The sequence below is a fragment of the Rana temporaria genome, chromosome 9, assembly GCF_905171775.1.
Source record: "Rana temporaria chromosome 9, aRanTem1.1, whole genome shotgun sequence".
Classification (NCBI taxonomy): Eukaryota; Metazoa; Chordata; class Amphibia; order Anura; family Ranidae; genus Rana; species Rana temporaria.
The window spans coordinates 80,385,360-80,404,420 of record NC_053497.1 but is presented as its reverse complement, the minus strand read 5'-3'; the positions used below and the strand labels follow the sequence as shown (position 1 = coordinate 80,404,420).

Below are 19,061 nucleotides of genomic sequence, written 5' to 3'. Positions count from 1 at the left end.
CGCTATAACTTTTGCGCAAACCAATCAATAAACGCTTATTGCGATTTTTTTTACGAAAAATATGTAGAAGAAAACGTATCGGCCTAAACTGAGGAAAAAAAATGTTTTTTTATATATTTTTGGGGGATATTTATTATAGCAAAATGTAAAAAATATAATTTTTTTTCAAAATTGTCGCTCTATTTTTGTTTATAGCGCAAAAACTAAAAACCGCAGAGGTGATCAAATACCACCAAAAGAAAGCTCTATTTATGGGAAAAAAAGGACGCCAATTTTGTTTGGGAGCCACGTCGCACGACCGCGCAATTGTCTGTTAAAGCGACGCAGTCCCGAATCGCAAAAAGTACTCTGGTCTTTGGGCAGCAATATGGTCCGGGGGGTAAGTGGTTAAAGGCCAATTCACTTTTTAGAACATGTTACATGTGACATTTATACTCAGGGTGGAACATGTAACATGTTCCAGCCCCTGTTGCCAGTCCCCTCGATCCCCCCTCCCTGTGACAGTGGGCGGGAGATCTTCTCCCCACTCCTGTTGTCACAATTTAAAAATAGTGCAGCTGTGCATGGTTCTTCCCTCTCTATCAGAGAAGTTTGTTGTTTCTCCTTTGCACAAAGAAGAGACAACACAGGGAAAGGCCACAGAATGAATGATCACTGCGATCGCCAGGCTTGGATTTCGTTGCTTTACTCGTCCATATAGAGTTCCTATATGCTATTACCTTACAGCAGTAAGGTAAGGGGACATCTGCACTACCTTTAAAGAAAATTGGAACCGCTACTCTGCAATCACGATACGTTGAACACCTGGCACCAGCACCAGCACTTTAGTTATATGCGTTTCAGCAGTGCTTGGTCCGCTGCTCTTGCATGAACACAGACGTTTATCTCACATATAATTTATATTATCACTTATGTGTGTTGTTCCCTAGCCCTGCGGTTTTAGCAGCGCTAGTTGATAATTATATTCACTAAGCCATTTTTTCACTTTGGATTTGATGTTATGCACCACTGTGAGGTTATGTACTGAAGAATAATTGTTTAGATGCACATGCCTTATGTTTTGTTGTAGCACTGTATTTATAAGATTTATTCATTCCTCCTATCCCATACAGTGCAGCACTATTCATCTAGTTCATTCACTTTTGGTTTTGATACACCTTCAGTGCCGCAGCAGTATTTCCTCCCCCCCTCCTTTCCCCCCTCCCCTCCATTTCTCCCTTTTTAGCCACCCCTCCCCCCAGTCCATTGGTAGCGCGGCAATAATCCACCTTACATGTGATGGAGAGTTATTGTAGCACAAACAGAGGTACACATATATGCTGTGCCTAGGATTACACCTCACTTCCTGGATGCCGCATACATGTGTTATGCAGTCATAAAGCATTAAAAGGTAAGCATTAAGGGATAAGTTCTCTTTGGAAACATGTTACCTGTTCTACCTGTTTTTAGGGTGGAACAGGTAACATGTTCCCACTGTTGCAGCTGCTCCCTGACCCATCACCTTTAGCTGCCACTATTTAAAAACAAAACCTGTGTGGACCTCCGTGGCTGTCGGCTTGTAATCCTCAATGAACTACCAGGATGCTGTTGAGTGCTCTATTTGGTTCATTGTTTCTTCCTGTCAATGAGGAACTTCCTGCTTGTATGAGGTAAGAACAGGCAGCTTAGACTTACAGGCTGCAGGAGCCCAGCATTCCACCTGCGGTCTGCCAATTGCGGGTGCAAAGCTTTGCATGCTACTAGTGAATAAAATAATAAATTCACAGTTTTTTACCTGCAAAAAGATATGCATTTATTATTATTTTTTTTACAAAGGTGAACTTATCCTTTAAAGTTTACTTTCTGTAACATTACAACTCTAAATATATATATATATATATATATATATATATATATATATATATATATATATGACATGTATACAACTGTATAATTTTTCAGAAATGTTAAACCTTTTGCCATTAAAAATCTCTCCTTAAGCTCCAATCTCCAAACCAACCTCCTGAGTTCAGAATCACAGTATATTCTGGGAGCTGTCTGTAAACTCCTGGTACATACCACAACTCTTGCAGTGGAGGAAGTCAATCATGTGTCCTCTAAAGCCCCATATACACAGTCGGACCTTTGTCCGACCAAAATCACATCGAAATTCCGACAGAAATCCATTGGAGTAAAAGAGAACATGTTCTCTACCTAAACTCTGACGGAATTCCTCAGAATTTCCGATGGAAATAATCCAATGGGGCATACACACGGTCGGAATTTCTGATAGAAAAAGTCAGATGGAAATTCCAATCATGTGTACGGGGCATAATAGCTTTAAAGTCTGAGCATCTACATTTAGTACAGGGCCAAAAGCTCAGCAATTTCAGATTTCCCTTCAATGATCCCTTCCTGCTCTCTCTACCCTTGTGTAGCTCTTTCTGTCATAAGCGGGGGACAGCACATCAGTTGGAGTCAGCACTGAGAGAGACCTGGCATTCCCAGAAGTGTCCAATCCCTAAGAAAGTTTCAAGGCTTAAAAAAAAAAAAAAAACGAAAAGCTGTTTTGAAAAAGCAGTAAGCACATACTATTCACTACTGCTACAAGAGTTTAAAATAAGATGCATGTCAATTTAAACAGTCAGCAACTACAAAATACAAATGTCCTTGAGTTTGTGAGATTCAACTGAATAGCCATGTTTAACAAGATATTCTAACAGCATGCAGTACAAGATATTCAATATATTGAGAGCATGCAGGCGTTGACCCTCCATTTCTTCAAGGTGGCTTCTGAAGAACAATAGCTTTCATCAAGATTAAAAAAGGAGGTTACACCTTAAAATATTCTAAGGATGACCCATTTCCATATCTCAATAAAAAAAAACACTATAAATAGAAGCAAATATCTCCAAAAATGTGTGGTTAAATAGAGTGGCCATCAAAGAGAATAAAGCTATATATAACATCATAAAAACTATATTGAAAAACAGTATTTGTTGATTGACATTGATACATTTTTAATGCAAACCTGTGATTTTGTCTTTGCAGTGTAAAGCAACAGTTTTGCTCTAAGTCAACCTTTCCCCAGCTGCACATACATATAATGGCTTCATAGTTCTGTTCAGCTGTAAGAAAAAACTCCAGGTATGGAGGAGCATGGGAACTAATCCGTGTGATAGCGTGGGGCCAATAATCAATGACCAGCACTGTCACATGGGCAGAGTTCATAGCACTGTGTGAACTACAGTATGCTTTGAGTGACCCACAACAAACACAAAGAGGCTTTTTTTTCTGCCGACAGTTGAACAAAGGTAGCAGGGAAGCAAGGGAAGACATGTTTCATATGGGCGTTGGCTTGTATAAGAGCAGTGTGAACAGCAAGCTTTGACAAAGCAGTTTCAGAGCTTTCAGCATATTTTTCTGTTTCAAAAAACTTTTTCATTAAAGTTCTTGTTAAAAAAAAGCGCTAAAGCAACATAATAATCTCATTAATGTACAAGTTCTGAAACAACCATACAGGTTTGTATCTAGCTGTGACAGCAGCTGTAGTAGTTCCCATGAAGATATTAGCTGAGATGGCCAAACAAACAGATTGCTTACATCTGTGCAAAGAGGCAATGTAGCTGAAAGCACCAATATCCTGAATATACACATAAATGCATACAACGCAGATACAAAATAACCACTTACTTTACTGGAACGCTTCTCTGCTGTTTTGTCTTTTCGCTGGCCTATGAACAAACAAAAATATGGGTTAATGTGTTTTCTTACAATATATTTGCACTAAGATATCACACAAGTAGCAAGAGACTTTATTATGTTTAAAACTGTGTTTTAACAATTTGTATTAGGAAAAGCACAAGCTCATGACAAAGAAATTAGCACTCAAGTTTCTTATTGTAAATTCCAAATTTGATGGTTGTCTCTGGCTGGGGGAGCACAGTGCGGAACAGAAGATAATGAATCTCAGTATTGTAACCTCTAAGGCAGTTTAGGAGAGTAGGGAGGGGGGTGGGGGCCTCTTTTTCCTCCTCCTCCTATGCTGGAAAATATCCTCTCTTGCGGGAATGCGGGAAACAGTTGTCATTGCACAATCTGTGCCAGTTGGGAGGTATGGTCACTGCCATCAGTCGAGGCAGCGCGTCATCCCGACTTCCTAGTCTGGATCCGCCAGCTGCCCTGATTGATTGCAGTATCAGCGAGCCATTGAGATGCTCGCTCCCCGCCCCTTCACAGCTCAGTGCTCCAATGAGCACAGAGAAGTAGAGCAGAAGCTATGCTGACTGACTGTCAGCATTGCTCTGCTCTGGGAAGAGTGAGAACCGAGCCATTGGCGATGTTCGGTGGCTCGGTTCTCAGTGCAGAGACAGTGGGGGACAGATGCAGTGTCCGTCTGATGCTGATTCCACGAGGTTAGTATATCTAGCAAAGAAAAAACAAAAAAAAAACACTTCTCTTTTAATATTTTAGTACTACAGGGGCACCAAAATCCAGGGTGTTATTTTATGCAAATTCTAACTGGATCTTTTATAGTTATGATCTGGCCTGCCACTCTCCACCTGCACCACTCTACTGACCTCCATATGTAACGGGGAACCTCATTGGTTAATAGGAAAGTATACGGCTTTGAGTTTTTCTTAAAGTGCAGTGAACATGAGAAACCAATCAGTGGACTGCTGTTAGCCAACAAGAACTATATACAAAAAAGTGCAGCGCTAAAAACATAATGAATAACAAAGAAGTGTCAATTTGTGATAACAGGTGATAGGCGGGCTCCCAGCAGGCTTGGTGGGTGGGGTGTGTTCACAGACATTGGACGACTGGCAGTGTCGGATAGGGTAAAGCGCTGGACACATGTGCTCAGTCTGAGGGTGTACAGAGGAAACAGTGTGCTGCTGGAGGTGGGATCACAGCCCAAAGGCACGGTCTGTGGAGATGGAATGGTTGGAAGGAGACCTTAATCCCCTATGTGCTGTTTGACCATCTGTAGCAGAGAGATGAATACCTTCTGGTAAGAAGCTGCAACATACTTTTTGGTCGGGAAACACTGCACATTAGCTTTTCAACTAGCCATTGTGAACTTTTCGCCAGGTGTTTAAAATCACAGGGTATGACAGAAATTCTCTTTTTTGTTAATGGTGGACTTTTTTAAAATATATATATAACTATATTTTTGGATTACTGTTTTCCTTTTCCATATATCACCTGTTATCACTAATGATTTTTAGTTCTATAAATTTAAATTTCCTTGTTATTCACTTTGTTTTTAGTGCTGCACATTTTTGTATATAATGGTATTGGATTTGTTGTATCTAGACTCATAGTGCTGGCAGCTCTTTGCCATTTCTCATTCTGAGCGCAGTGTTTTTCCAGTTTTCTGTTTATCCAATAAGAACTGCATTTGACTTAAAGGCATGAAGTTTAATAAATATATTTAAATTTGAGTGCTCTATTGTATCCAGATTCTAGAGAGCTCCTCATATGAGGGTTAAGTGGGTATGCTTTCTTATATTGTTGCCATACAACTTTTCTCTCTCTGTCTTCTCTATTATTAATTAGACATGTGCATTCATTTTCGTCCAAATGCATTTTCGTCCGAATTTCAAACAAAACAAAAGCGCAGAATACGAAAAACGAAAGATCCAACATAAATGCTTTATTTTCGTTTTCGTTGCAACAACAGTTCGATATAGATGGGAGATTCAACATGGTGCTGACAATAACAATCTGTGTCTTTCAAACCTGTGGTTGAATGTGCCTAACCTCTATTAGTCCAAGATTATTCTACATAGAGAGAAAAGATTTGACATAGAGAGAAAAGATTTGACATTATAGAGAGAAAAGATCGCTGCTGGAATTGGGTGGGGGAAGTAAAATAAAAATAATGATTGATGATGAATGTTACTGGCTTATTGCAACCAAAGAGGAGAAGCAGTAAAATAGCTAGAACTAACTTGATAATTCAACATGAACGAAGAAGATTCAACAAAGCATTGAAAAACATACGAACGTCAAATCTGTCACTGAAGCCTTATGGTGTCTGTCGAAAGTTCTAAGAAGATTCGACGGAGCAGCTAAACTGTACGACGCTGCAATCGTACATTTCCGGTCAAATGCTCGGCCCATAGGCTATAGAAAAATTCTAATGTTCGTTGACTAGTAATAATAATTAATAAATATAATTATTACTAGTCATACAACATTAGAATTCTACTATAGCTAGCTTGTAGGCGGAACATTCGACAGGAAATGTACGATCGCAGTGTCGTACAGTTTCGCTGCTCTGTCGAATCTTGTTTGAACATTCGACAGACACCATAAGCCTTCAATGACAGATTCAACCTTAATCAATTCAGATTTTTGGACGAATGCAATTTCTAATGAAAAACAAATTTATTAAAAACTAAACTAAATAAATGTATTTTTTGGACGAAAACGAAATTCCGAAACAAAATATTTCAGTGTGCACATGTCTAATATTAATTGGATTAAAAACATTCAATGCAATTTTGGGGCTTGTGTGTGCTAGGGAGTGATGGGCGGTTGGGAACAACCCCCCAACTGCTACTCACTTTAGCTGCAGAGGCAGCGACCAGGGGTGTACACATACCATGGCTGTGATGCTTTGATTCATGCCCATGGCAGGAATTATACCCCTTATCACTTTCAGCAGGCATAGAGCCCACTGAATGCAAACCATATAAGTGAACAAAGCCAATCTGCAAGTGCCCCGCAACCACGTGCAATGCACTTTGTGGTGGCACGCTAGAGCGGCGATCGAAGGGTTAAAGCAGGTGTGAGAATGCAATACCACACGTACTCACTGCCTGTCAAATATGCTTTGAAGAGCTATCCGAAAGTGAATCACTTAGAAAGCAAAGCTTATGTGAATGAACCCTTAATGTGAGGGGTGGCTTTGAAGGTTCTGACAAGTAAAGCTTTCTGTATGTGAGACAGAAGGAGCCTTCAGCAGCTGCGGTTGGTAAATTTGTTCATAAATTACTAACATGGGGTTCCAGTTGTCTAGATTTTTCACAAATTCCGTGTACAGTTTGATTGCTGCATATCTTTACTTAGTCACACTAGTAAGCACAACCATATCAACAAGTAAGTGCATAGATTACGTATATTAACCATAACATTTTCCATTAAAGCTCAACTTCAGGGAAAGTAAAAATGTACTATTGCAATGAATCTGCCCCTGCACTGCAAGGTTTAAATGCTCATTTAGATCCAGGGGACAAGAAAAGCAGCTTTACTTACTTGATTCTCCACTCCTACAGCAGTCAGTGCTCCCTTACGCACCAACTGTGGACTGTGTCCTCACATCCAGTGCAGGGCTTTGAACCCTACTTTCGACTTGATAACATCAGAGGACCTGCAACTGCCAGAGTATAGAAGAGAAAAAACTGCGGGGACCAGCCTTGCAGCGTGGATCATGTAGGCAAAAATGCTTTTCTTGTTCCACTGGACCTAAATCAGCATTTAAACCTTGCAGTACAAGGGCAGCTACACTGCAGGGGAGATTTTTTACTTTTACTGGCATTCCTTCCTAAGGTTCACACACTGTTTATCGCTGGGTGAGAAATGCTATACAAAGTAGTCAAAATGCTTACAACTCTGAATAATACATTTTTATGTATTTAAAAACATGAATGAAGGATACCTTTGTTATTCTTTCCAAATAAATTAATGGATTTTTCAAGCTACAAAATGTATTACAAAATTATTTCTCTTTTCTATTTTGCAAGTTACATGACAACATCTTCCCCAAACGTGCTTATTATTTAAATTTATATTTATGGTTCAGACTGCAATTATTTTTTTTTTATTGCATTTCAAAACTGTGAATAGAAAAAAAGCTACATCGGTATGAATGCCCTTAGTTTTATAGTTTATTGGCACTTAAATGCAAAGTAATTTTCTTCTAAAGTACTTAAAAGCAGAGACTGACAATGTTAAAGCACTAAACCGTATAAATGTCTTTGTGGAAATGACTGGTGGTCTGTACAGCTCTTGTTGAAATGTGTCAAAAATTACCAATATAATTAGCATAGTGATTCCTTCTTTATGACAAGGGATCATGTCACTGTAAATGAACAGCGGAGGTAAAATGTAAAAAAAAAAAAAAATGCTATTCTTTTCAAGATGGTATTGGGAAATGTGACAACAGCAACCTACAGTGCTATTATCTGTGCACAGCCAACCATGTAGAAGAATATGACTAGTATCAAGACACTGCAGAGCTTCAAATATGATACTCTCTGGGTCTAAAACATTTTTGGCTAGTCTTATATTCTATCTTGTGACAGTTTTTTTTTTTTATACTTTGCAAAGAAGTTTTAGCGTGAGAAGGTATTACAGCCAGATAGCATAACTTCACTGCTCAGGAAAGTTTGGTAAATGTTGACTGTACAATAAAGCTTTTTAAATGTTTACATTAGTTTGTATGTTTTTCTTTTCAAATGTTTTTTATTGTATTTTACAAAGATACACAATAAAGCACGAATAAAAGTCATAACATTACAACAGTTTCTTAGTCATACTTTGTGTTCAACAGTGTGCCTGGGTAGGCCACAAACTATCATTTCACTTAGCAGTAACAACATAGGGCCTTAGCCCAGTTGAATGAAGGTCAAATGCTTAAACAAGTAACTAACAATCCCTGTTTACCCCAACGGGATCATGCTGTAAACAAGGGATTATGGCTCATTATCTCAACTTATACAATCAAAATTAAAATAAAGGGGTATCAAGGGAAGGAGGGGGGGGGGGAGATAAGTAGGAAGTTAACTTTTACATCCGGTCTAATTTAAGAGTGTAGTCATTCAGGAGCACAATTAATAATTACTAAAATTCTTCAGGACATTTGAGGCCCTAGGATGAGTAATCCATTCATTCCAATTTTTAATGAATTTACTTATGGTTCCTTTCTTATATGCTAACATTAGCTCTTAGTGAGCCTGCGTGTTGAGTCTCTGGATAACATCAGATAAGTTAGGTGCTATGGTAGATTTCCATAGTTTCGTTATGGTGAGTCTTGCTGCAGTAAGGCAGTTGGCGACTATAGTTCTAAATTGAGGAGGATAGACGTCTAGATTTATACCTAATAGGACCAGCGTGTATGTTTTTAAAACTACGCCCCCACTAATACCTTAGAAAATAAGTCTTCTGGCATGCTTATGCCAACCTTCACACTTTTCAGCAATTGTGGTACTTTTAGAGGGGGCTCATATAAGGAGGGTCTCTTTTCTTAGAGCATCAGTGCTTGTGCTGATGGACGGTGGCTCCATAGCATCCCCAGGAATGTCTGATAACATGGGGCAATAGGTGTCTAGAGAGCAGACAGGTGCTAGCCCTCTGTGGTGAACAAGTTATAAGATTTGGTTCACTAGTGAATACAAGTAAGGTATTAAACAACTTAAACATATTTAAAACCTTAAAAGAGAACTGTTTGTATTTACTAATTTTCAATAAAAACTTTGATTGTGAAAAAAAAAGAGAAGTATTGTCAATAATCTTTTGGCTACACTTCTCTTCTGTGTCACAGTAGTGCACTTATATCTGCATTCCTGTGACCCAAATTCAGCTGACAGTCTGCCGATGTCACAAAGCCGGTCCAGGCTCTGTAAGGATTCCGACCTTAAGGTCGGGATCCACCCAGATGCCTGACCAGCAGCTGGCTCAGCCTCTAAAGCACGCTGCTAGGAGCCTGAGACAGCCCCTCCCGCAAGCTCCACAGCCGTTGCTCCAGTCAGTGCAGGAGCAGCAGAGCTGGTGACTGACAGTCACTGCACTTTATTCAGTAAACACTGACATCTAAGGAGTCAGCGGTCATGTTATCACTTAGTTCTTAATCTTAGAGCTAGCAGGGGGCAGCTGCAGAATGGGGCTGATGCTGCTGTCATATACAATAGGTAAGAATGCGTGTTTTTTTTTTTTTGCTATCCCACACTTCTTCTTTAAGAACATTAAGAAATTAAGGTACCTATACTCACTTTCATGTAACTAATAAGCCCCAGAATCTCTTGACACTTCCTAATAGTGTTGACCTCTCCCATCCTACACCAGTTGGCTATTATGAGCACCCATCATAGTGACAGACCAGTTGGATATCAGGAGATGCTGGTCTAGCCTTTAACACTATCGGGTAGTGTCAAACCTTGACAGAATTGCATATCTGAGGGTCCCAGGTACACATCAAGACTGCCAAAACCTTCCAGTCTTTATTCAAGCTCATTTCTATAGCATCAAATTTGTTTGACAATGTTTTGCAATATGAAAAGTCAGTTACAGAGGCAATAATTCACTTTGTAAACACAGAGGAAAAACATATGACTGTGTAATTAAACTGTATTTGGGTTTTATACAACTGAATTTAATACAAACTCACAAAATGGAGATAAAAGACTCTGGTTTGCATGTAACAGTTACAGAAAGTAGTTTGATTTTTTTTTTTTATCTAAAACGCCTTCTGTGAGAAGATGTACTTGAAAATTGATCAGTAAAGCTGCCACTAGTAGAGGCTCAATGGTTGATGATTCTCACAATTGCATTAGGAGCCCCTAGATACTGATACTGTATACACAAGAGGAAAATCCAGTACACATGTATGTACATATGTTAGCAATATTTTAAGGCCTCCTTTCAATTATAAAAGTAGTGGATTAAAGCTTCAGATGCTTTTGGGAATTATGCGAATGGCAGAAAACTGTGTTGTTTTGTTCAATTGGTTTTGAATTAAAAAGCTAGTTGAAAATCGTAGAAAATCGTTTTTTTTTTAATAAATGTTTTTTCTATAGTGGTTTTCTCACTGTAATTAGGAGGTGAGCCAGACATTTTAAGCACACACAGTTGAGCTCTTTAGCCTACCAACATGCTTTGGAGTGTGGGAAGAAACCCACGTAATCGCAGGGAAAACATGCAAACTTCTTGCCGATACTGTCCTGGCCGGATTTGAACCAGGGCCAGCAAAACAGTGTATATACAGCATGTGACACATTCCAAACACTCTGTAAACAGATAGTTTCATAATGAATGACCATTATCTATGTTTAACTTACATATGGCCCTAAAGGTCCTATAGATCCCTTACCACTGTGTTGCTTTGTAAATCCCTGGTGTGGCTCAGCATGTGACCTCGTCTTCGAGAGTGCAGATCTTTGGCTTAGTCAGCCAGGCCCAAAACACTGTTGCATGTGCAGGAGGGGAGCAAAATAGGCTCCCACAAACAAGTTGCTTCCAGTGGGTTAGGACTTTATTATACTTTGTATAGTGTTGTGAAATCCTTGATTGATTTGTATATAACCCCTGATGAAGCTACCAGGCGAAACATGTCGGGACAGTATACAAATTTGAAACAACTGGTCTAGCCAAGTATCTGCTTATGTGACCATCTTCTATATGAACTGCTGTTATTAGTGAACAATTTGTTGTTGCTACGTTTTTAACTTTATTCTCATTAAAGTTTGTGTATATTTTTTTTCTAAATGTACGGTTCTCATTATTACTTGTAAGCACCGTCAAAATCCCTTTCTTCTTCTCATCTGATTCACTGGAGCAACAGTATGTGAAAGGTGAATTGGTAAAGTGAATCACTTTGACCCTTTACAGGTATTTAACTTCAAACTCCATTCTGTGTATGCACCAATGTGTTTTAATATTTCCAAAGTTGTCATATTGAATATTTAACAAAAAATAAAATAAAAACTATTGTAATTATACAGAAAATGTAAAATTCAGCTTGTTAAAAATCCATTCCTCTTCCTAACCTCCTTCTTGCCTTCTTTCCTTTACATTATCTTCCTTCCTTCTTTTCCCTTACCCTCTCCCCTAACCCTCCTCTCCCCCTTTCCTCCTTTCCCCTCCCCCTTACTACCCCCTTTCCCTCTTCCCCTTTCCCCTTCCCGCCCCCTCTATCCCCTTCCCCTCCCTTCTCCCACCCTGTTTCCCCCCCCACACTCTCCCCAACCCAAGCCGCACCATTCCCTCAGCGGGTGGTGGATCTGATCAGATCCCATCATGCGAGCGATTGTGGGTGGGGTGTGACAGAACAGTGTCATTGAGACTGTGTGTAAGCTAGCAGAGGAATTCTTTCTCCCTTGCTTCTGCAATTTTAAAATGATTTTGTGTACATTTACCTGTAAATGTTTGTTTATTATATGTATTTTGTTACTCCACTACAGACAATATTCTCCTGATGAAGAGGCAAAGCCCTGTGAAACATGTTGACAAAGAGTCAATGCATGAGTTGTGAGGATCCACTATACTTCTGTTATACTTCTTGGAGCACATCCAGTGGTAGTGACACAAATGTACTGTATTGATGATGCATACCTCTGAACAGCATTAGAACGTATAAAATGTGATATTTTTTATGTTATTTTGGGATATTTTTATATTTTATATTACTAAAGTATACTTTACTGCGTACTTTGCTCAAATTGGTACAGTCCATCCCAATTGTCCTTTCTCCCTTTGTGGTGACCTGTCCCAATTTTCTCAAATCATTTTGGGTGATGGTACCCTTTACCCCATGTATTTTCAACTATACAAGGCTTAAAACTTTATCTAAGGATCCATTAACAATAAATTAAAGTATTGCTTCAAATTTTCGAATGCCCTTTCAATCTTAAAATAAATACTTGGTGATCCTACCAGTCTCTGATGGTTCCTCCAGAAGAGGTGTCAATGCTATTTTGCCTGCAGTGAATAAACTGAAGTGTTACTTACGAAAAAGAGGGGTTATCAGCATTCTCACTGCTGATAACCTTCTCCCTCCCTGATATACTTCACATGATACATGATCCATGGGGGTGCCCTGCTTATTAAAAAAGGGGTAATGATGAGCATCCTATTTGATGTTGCCTCTTGGCTCAGGTAGAGCAAATACTTTGGTAACACCTGTGATGGTGTCCTATGCCATAGTTAATTTACATATGCAACCTCTCGACTTTTAAGTAGCCTTGTACAGACACAAAGCTGTGTTTATTATGAGTTTCCAAAAATCTAAAGAATGTAAAACATGAGAAGGTTTGGGAAGGTTCTGACACATCTTGTTGTAGCTAGCGTCTCTACCAGTAAGTGTCAGATATTGACAGTGTGTTTTAGGAAGGATAAAAAAAGCAAAATGCACACTATTTCTGGGATGCCTGCCTTAACATGCACATAAACTTTAATGACATCCATTGAACCCTACGGACTAAGACTGGGATGCCATTAAAGTTCATGTGCATGTAAAGGCAGGCGTCACAATACTTTTGATAATATAGGGCCAGATTCACGTAGAATTGCTGCGGCGTAACGTATAGTAGATACGTTACACCGCCGCAACTTTTCATTGCAAGTGCCTGATTCACAAAGCACTTGCGATGAAAACTACGCCGGCGGCCTCCGGCGCAAGGCGGGCCAATTCAAATGGCCGTGTGCCACTTAAATTAGGCGCGCTCTCGCGCTGGACCTACTGCGCATGCTCAGTTTCGCAATTCCCGTTGTGCTTTGCGCACCGTGACGTCATTTTTTCGAACGGCGACGCGCGTAGCGTACTTCCGTATTCCCGGACGTGTTACGCAAACGACGTTAAATTTTAAATTTCGACGCGGGAACGACGGCCATACTTTAAACAGCAATATGATTGCTGAGTAAAGTTAGGGCAGGGCAAACGACGACTAACTTTGTGACGGGAAACTAGACTAGCAGCGACGTAGCGAACGCGAAAATCCGTCGGGAATCGCCATAACTCCTAATTTGCATACCCGACGCTGGTTTACGACGCAAACTCCCCCCAGCAGCGGCCGCGGTACTGCATCCTAAGATCCGACAGTGTAAAACAATTACACCTGTCGGATCTTATGGATATCTATGCGTAACTGATTCTATGAATCAGTCGTATAGATAGAAACAGAGATACGACAGCGTATCAGGAGATACGCCGTCGTATCTCTTTGGTGAATCTGGCCCATAGTGCATGTGGCATTGCTGCAGGAGGCTATTTTGGGCTAGTTTTTATTTGATAATAAAAAAAAATCAGGAGATATCCTTTACCATTTACCACCAAAAGGATGTCCAGTTTGTCCTGAAAAAAACATGGTATACAGTATTTCACCTGCAAGCCCAAAGTAGTTGCGATGATATGTAAGGTTTTACTAAGACATGTCAAAGTTGCAAAAATGTGTTCAGGCAATCACATTTGTGTTATCCTCAGTCACTAAGGAGTTAGTCATACAAACAATATGAATGGTGGAGAGGACAGAAGGGGGTGGGCAAGCAGCACAGGTTTTCTTGGGACCACATGCTGTTAACCCCAAAGCCCAAGCCTGGGCAAAAAATAATTATCCCTTGAATTGGGACTATGCCAGCCCCTCAGGGGGTGGATTGCTTGTTTTATCTACGGAAGAGGAAACACTGTTATACTTACCTGATCCTCTGCATCCCCAGCAGGTGGCACTTCCCCATGATCTGGTGGTGGACTGTTTCTCAGGGTCCCAATGTCATGTGCAGGGCTATAGACCCTGCTCTGGTTTTGACTACATCAGGACACTAGACCGGTGGAGAGTGGCGGTGCTAGGCATAAATAAACAATGAACCCTTCCATTGCTGGCACAGCCCCACTGCAATGGATCAATTTTTATTTGCCTGGAATTGGGCTTTAACAGTACTATAATACTGCTTCTCAGGGATGAATTTTAGGAGAAGCAGCCACCGGCAAGGTATGGGATACACAACATTACTCACGCCTAATATATTTGGTGCTGTATCTAAAAAATGTATTCAACTTCAGCTTTAAATACCATGACACCTATAATATCTAATAGATAATCACCACATTTTATGTGAGCTTAATGCTAACTAATTTCAGACAATCATTTGTACAAGTGAGGGAAAGGCATTGCAGAAATTCTAGTTATCTGAAAGACAGCACTCCTGTCATTATATTATGTACAGTAAATTTGAATGGCAGGAATTAATTTTTCAGTCCAGCTATCAGAGCACAGCAGGAGAAAGGGAAACAGAAAAATATATATTTGAAAACCTGCTTGATTTATAAGTGCATATATTAAAGGAGATAAGGTATTTTAAACTTGCATTTTTTTTTTCTGTTGGGTGTCATTGGGTCACTAACCTCATTATGATCCTTGGCTGGTCCTGAGGGCCCTGTCACTTGGCACATGACAAAAACCAGATTTGTGGGTTTTAATTTACATCAGTAGAAAGAAACAATTACTTATAGTACCTGTGAACTGTAGTTCAGCAATATCAAAAGAATCTGCTCTTCGAAGCCCATTCTAGACTCTAGACACAAAAGCTAAAGATGTACAGGAAGCACTCCATCTAGAAGAGTATTAATATTTGCTAAGGCAAGGAAAGGCCAAGTTATGGCCAAATGTTCAGATCAATTTCCCCCTTGTGAAACTGTTGAGAAAACAAACACCAAATCATCCAAATGAGTACATTTCTGGGCCCCAATGCTTGCCTTAGACATAGAGGCCAGATCCAGTTTATGTTGAACCCATTGATCTGTGTACAGTCCATTTATCATTCATGAAAAGAGCCAGTGATCTTCACAGTATATTAGAAGAAACAACTGAGATCATCTGTCAACGGCCCTCTTATTTCTGTTTCCCTCTCCACAGGGACTGCATCTCCTTCGATTCTTCTTGAATTAAAATGTTGCTAAGCAACACAGCTGGGGGCACTGATGGCAGAATAGCTTCAATCTATCAAACTGTTTAAGCAGCTGGAGTTTTCAGTAGTGATTTTTTTCTCCTCTTGAACAATAATGCATAATTATGGAACACAAGCCATGCTCAAATACCCCCGAATATCACATATGTTTAATGTAAAGCGGGACAAAACCCTTTTCTCATGCAAATCTGAGGTGAAATCCACTATAAGCTAGCTGGACTCTCCCCAATGGCTTATCTGGTGCTGTCATTTTCCCAAAATAATAACATGCCACAAAGCATCATCCGATTCACTTGTACTGAGCCATTTGGATACATATTCTAATTTGTTATTTTGTTTATTTCTTTTATCTTTGCCTTTTCAATGTCATTCTGTCTGTTACTAAAAAGTTAAGCAGAAATTCGATTTAGAAAAAAAGATTTGCTTCAGAGAATATATTCATATAACATATGTAGGCAAAACCTAATTTATGTGATTAAATCAGATGAAACCAGTTTATAAGTTATAGATTAGATTATGCTTCCATTGCTTTAATTGTATTGTTAAAACCTTTACAAGCCGTCTAATTTATTACTAAACTGAAAAGCTGACAATGTAATGATTTTATTGAGATAACTTTCACTGTTATTAATCAGCATATACAGTACACGTAAATCGGCAGAGTTAATTTATAATAGAAAGCACACCTGATTCTCCATCCACACAAGCCAGGTGGATGGGGGAATCCAACCTGCTGCACTATTGTATTCTGACAGTGGGACTCCTCCACTGTCTGAATACACCATTAGTGCTGTAGCTGAAATGTCTGCAGCTCTGATGGAACACAAAGTTTCCAACATTCCCGTTCGAGAGAAGCCAATCGTTAGATTAACTTTTCTCTAGCAGGAACAGCCATAGATGGATCAAAATTAGGCCAGCCCCTGTTGAGCTTACTATGTTATGCATTCCCCCTGCCCTCCCAAGCATTATAATTGGCTGCTCATGTACAAAACAATGCACCATGGCAGGCCTGGGTGCTTGTGTCCCATACTCAAAAGTACCAGGTTTTTCAGCAGGGTGATGGTGGCAAAAAATCTGTGGATGTAAGTGATCAACACAAGCAACCCAGGATGCCTAATATGCAGTGGGGATGGGTTTGGGTGCATTGTTTTAATACAGGTGTGCTTCAAATTTGAATTTCAGCTTAGACCATGCTATTTTTAAAGAACATAAAAGTGCCAAAGCTACCATAATGTAATACATATTTTCTATTAATTAAAGTGATTCTAAAGGCAGAAGTTTTTTTTTATCTTAATGCATTCTATGCATTAGGACAAACAACCTTCTGTGTGCAGCAGCCCCCCTATACTTACCTGAGTCCCATCTCAATCCAGCAATGTGCACGAGTGCCTCGGCCGTCCGAGACTCTCCCTCCTAATTGGCTGAGACACAGTAACAGTGCCATTGGCTCCTACTGCTGTCAATCAAAGTCAGTTAGCCAATGAAGAGAGAAAGGGAGCCAGCTGCTTGCTGTGGGGGCAGTCAGCAGGAGGGAGGGGCCAGAAGCTCCGGAGAGGGATCTGAGAAGTGGAGGGACGGGGCTGCTCTGTGCAAAACCACTTCACAGAGCAGGTATAACATGTTTTTTTTTAAAGAAAAAAAAAGAGTCTTTCATTTCACTTTAAATTTAGCTATACCTAGATATATGATAAACTGCACCCCAGTGACCTAGTTGCTATATGCAGGCATTCACAGGTTGCATCAAAATCACAATAAAATAAGGTTGTTATTATTATTGAAGAATCACAATGGCTATTTGCAAAGGGCAGAAACAGATGTCAAATAAAGTTTTAAGCTGAACTATGGGCAAAAAAAACCTTTCATTTAAATATATACCCCAATAGCCCCAAATTATATACTTTAAATCCAGGGTTTGTAAATGCCGTACAAAACCTGATATTACCTGATAGTAGCAGTGACATAATCACTGTGCTGTACATAGCATGTGCAGCGAGCAGAGCCGTGGGAGGGGCCCAGCAGCTACACTCACGACAGGCTCGCTGCAGAAAACTACAGGGGGGGTGAAGACAAGACCAGCTACACTGTACTAGGAAAGAGAAAAGCAGTGAGCGGTATTTATTACAGGTACAGTAGTTTCTGAACAGAGACACATTTTCATTCTCCCACATTGACTTGATGTTTGCGGGTGGTTCTGTCCTGCCCAGGGTCTAGGAAATGGCCATTTTGCCATGGGGAATATAGGACCATGCCCCTAACATTTTGTCATTGGTTACGTCCAGAACGCCATTTGCTGAGTTACGGAGATTGTTTGTAATTTGGTTGGCTGAGCCGAGGATTGACATGCCAGACAGACAAGATGTGTCTGAATACTGGGTCCTTCATGACCATACAAGTGCTTTTGCAGCACCTTTGGATGCTTTTAAAACTTTTACAATGGGATGCTTCCAATCCAGTGTGAGAGGGTTCAGAAAAGAAATAACAGCCAAACTTAGCAGAGCGAAGTATAGCGTAATGTCTTTAGAACTTGCCTATACACAGACTCAAGACCCCTCTACCTCTTTATCTCTACTGATAACCCTTAGGCCTCATACAGACGATCGGACATGTCCGATGAAAACGGTCCGCGGACCGTTTTCATCGGACATGTCCGCTGGGATCATTTGGTCTGATGGCTGTACACACCATCAGACCAAATTCCCTGCGGACAGACGACGCGGTGACGACGCGATGATGACGCGGTGACGCAGCCCCCAGAGTCTCCCAGCTCCTGCTCACAGTAGGCTACAGGAGGATAGAGGGGAAGCAGCAGCCCAGGCTAACAAGAGATAGTAAGGGGATAAGCCAAAGGTTGGGGCGACTAGCCAACAAAGATATACATAGAGCACGCCAAAAGTCAGGGTCACAAGCAAGCAGGGATATTCGAGAAAAAGCCAAGATTGGAAACTGGAATCAGACATAGAAGACAAAGCAAGACACACATGAAGGCTAACAAACAATGTTGATGAGCACGGCTGGCTTGCAGTACACAGGTTAATATAGAGTTCCCTGATAAGGCCTGGGGTGGAGCCATGCTTAGAGGAGAGATTACATAAGCAGCTAGGTGAGAGTGGCTGGTCTCTTAATCAGTACATGGAGAGGTAAGCTGACAGACAAACATTACTGCATAACCATGACAGTTAATTTGAAGAAGTCTCTGATCTTCCCATTCAGTCTTTGGAATCCCAAACCAATTACAAATATCCTGCTGTGCTGGTGGACAGGTTTAAATATCTTAGAATACAAGTAGGTAGCTCCCTAATGACTTACATGAAGTTAAACCTATCTCCCTTACTTAAGCTCTTTTCCCAGAGATGTACTTTCTGGAAAACACTTCCCCTTGCCCCATTCAGCAGGGT

The 19,061-nt window shown here is 40.2% G+C and overlaps 1 protein-coding gene across 1 annotated transcript in view; it reads right to left on the bottom strand.

Annotated features, from left to right (window-relative positions):
* The window catches only part of AFF2 (AF4/FMR2 family member 2), a 647,635-nt gene that overhangs the window by 151,974 nt on the left and 476,600 nt on the right, over positions 1 to 19,061 (bottom strand). Inside the window, exon 9 of the mRNA XM_040323795.1 lies at positions 3,673 to 3,713. Within this exon, the coding sequence (XP_040179729.1) occupies positions 3,673 to 3,713 (41 nt within the window). The remainder of the gene's footprint in view (positions 1 to 3,672; positions 3,714 to 19,061) is intronic.